The following is a 1,580-nucleotide window of genomic DNA, read 5'->3' on the forward strand; positions in this document are numbered from 1 at the left end:
TGTCATGGTGTCCTGGAAGCGCAAGCCTCTTCCCAGCGTGGGGACTGTGCTGCAGGCAGGGGTGGGAGCGGAGCAAGCAGAGCTGCTGCAGCCTGCACGGGGCGAGTGGCAGCACCAGGGCTTGGAGGAGAGGCTGTAGCTCCCCGAGCTCTTGCTAGTGCGCTGCCACTGCTTACCCCACACAAGCTGCAGCAGTTCTGCCTGCCCCATTCCCACCCACAGCATAGCCCCTGCCCTCCTCGCCTCGCTGGGAAGAGTCTTGTGCTTCCAGGACACCATGACAGGACCTGTTGCCGTGTCAGGGTCACTCCCCCATCGTTGTTCCAGTGGCGTGGTGGGGGGTGTGGCCAGAGGCTGGCCAGCATGGCCCTCTTAGGCAAAGGGGGCAGGGAGGGGGTTTGTTTCCCCCCTCCCTCCAGTGTCTGGCAAAGGGGGCAGGGAGGGGGCTTATTTGACCGCTTGCCCTGCTCAGGGAGTTATTGGCAGAGGCAGTCGAGGCTAGCAGGCTCCTTATATGGTCTCCTGGGGGCAGAGTGGGGAATAAACCCCTTCTCTGCCCCCTTCGCCTCAGGGGGACATGCCAGCTGGTGCGTGTCACCTTTGCAGCAGTGAGCGGGGCAACCCTGACACAGGCTGCTGTGTTCTGGCTAGGCAGACCCCGGCTCGGGTCTGTGCCACTGGGACAGGGGATGGAGGGGGGAATTAAACTCCCATCTCCACTCACTTCATGCTGCAGCCAGAGGTGGCCATGCCCCCACTGCTGGAGCAGTGAATGGAAAATTGCCTAGAAGGGGCTGCTGCACCCTTGCCTGGCAGACCCTGTCTGGGGTTTGTGCTGTTGGGACAGGGAAGGGATGCAGGGAATAAACCTCTTCCCTGCCCCCTTTGCCTTAGAGAAGCTGGTGTCTGGCCACACCTCCACCCTTGCTTCAGCTAGGGAGCAGAGGGATGGGGCCAGCCATGCTCCATTGGAGCAGAGAGCACAGCACGGCTCAGGGTTGCAAAGCATGCTGGGATGCTGGGGGAATCTGGTTTGACTTAAACCAGGAAGGGGGCTGGGACAGAAGCTTCATACATTGATTTGACCCAAATCAGTTAAGTTTAATACTGCATTCAATGAGGTTTACTGTAAACCAGTTTTGGACATTTTGTAACTGGGTACATTTCGTAACGGGGTAAGCCATTTTGTAATGGGGTAAGCCTCATTAACCCTGGTCTTTCACCACTTATGGTATGTGTCTGCCTGCCACATGTGCACGGATAAAGTATCATTTTTCAGGTAATATTCACGGAAATATTGGGACCCATTTGTCAAGATCAGTGGTAGTTCTGTGAATATTCCGTGAAAAATGATACTTTACTCATGCATGAGCCACAAATTTTTGACCAGAAATCTATGATTTTCTCAGGCCCCCACATATATGTGATGTTCCATCTGCAGCCACACAGGGAGATCATTCTTTTGATATATACTGCTTTACCTCTCCTTTCTTTCAGCCTCCACCTTTTCTTCTATATCCCTTTGCAGGTGCGATAGAAATGATATCTTCCCCTACGGGAACAGGTAAAGAACACTCTTT

At 54.6% G+C, this 1,580-nt stretch overlaps 1 protein-coding gene across 1 annotated transcript in view; it reads left to right on the forward strand.

Moving 5' to 3' along the window:
* Positions 1 to 1,580, forward strand: part of LOC102386743 (antigen WC1.1-like) — an 18,694-nt gene that overhangs the window by 7,858 nt on the left and 9,256 nt on the right. The window contains exon 10 of the mRNA XM_014518682.2: positions 1,529 to 1,564. Within this exon, the coding sequence (XP_014374168.2) occupies positions 1,529 to 1,564 (36 nt within the window). The remainder of the gene's footprint in view (positions 1 to 1,528; positions 1,565 to 1,580) is intronic.

This window comes from Alligator sinensis, unplaced genomic scaffold, assembly GCF_000455745.1.
Source record: "Alligator sinensis unplaced genomic scaffold, ASM45574v1 scaffold161_1, whole genome shotgun sequence".
Classification (NCBI taxonomy): domain Eukaryota; kingdom Metazoa; phylum Chordata; order Crocodylia; family Alligatoridae; genus Alligator; species Alligator sinensis.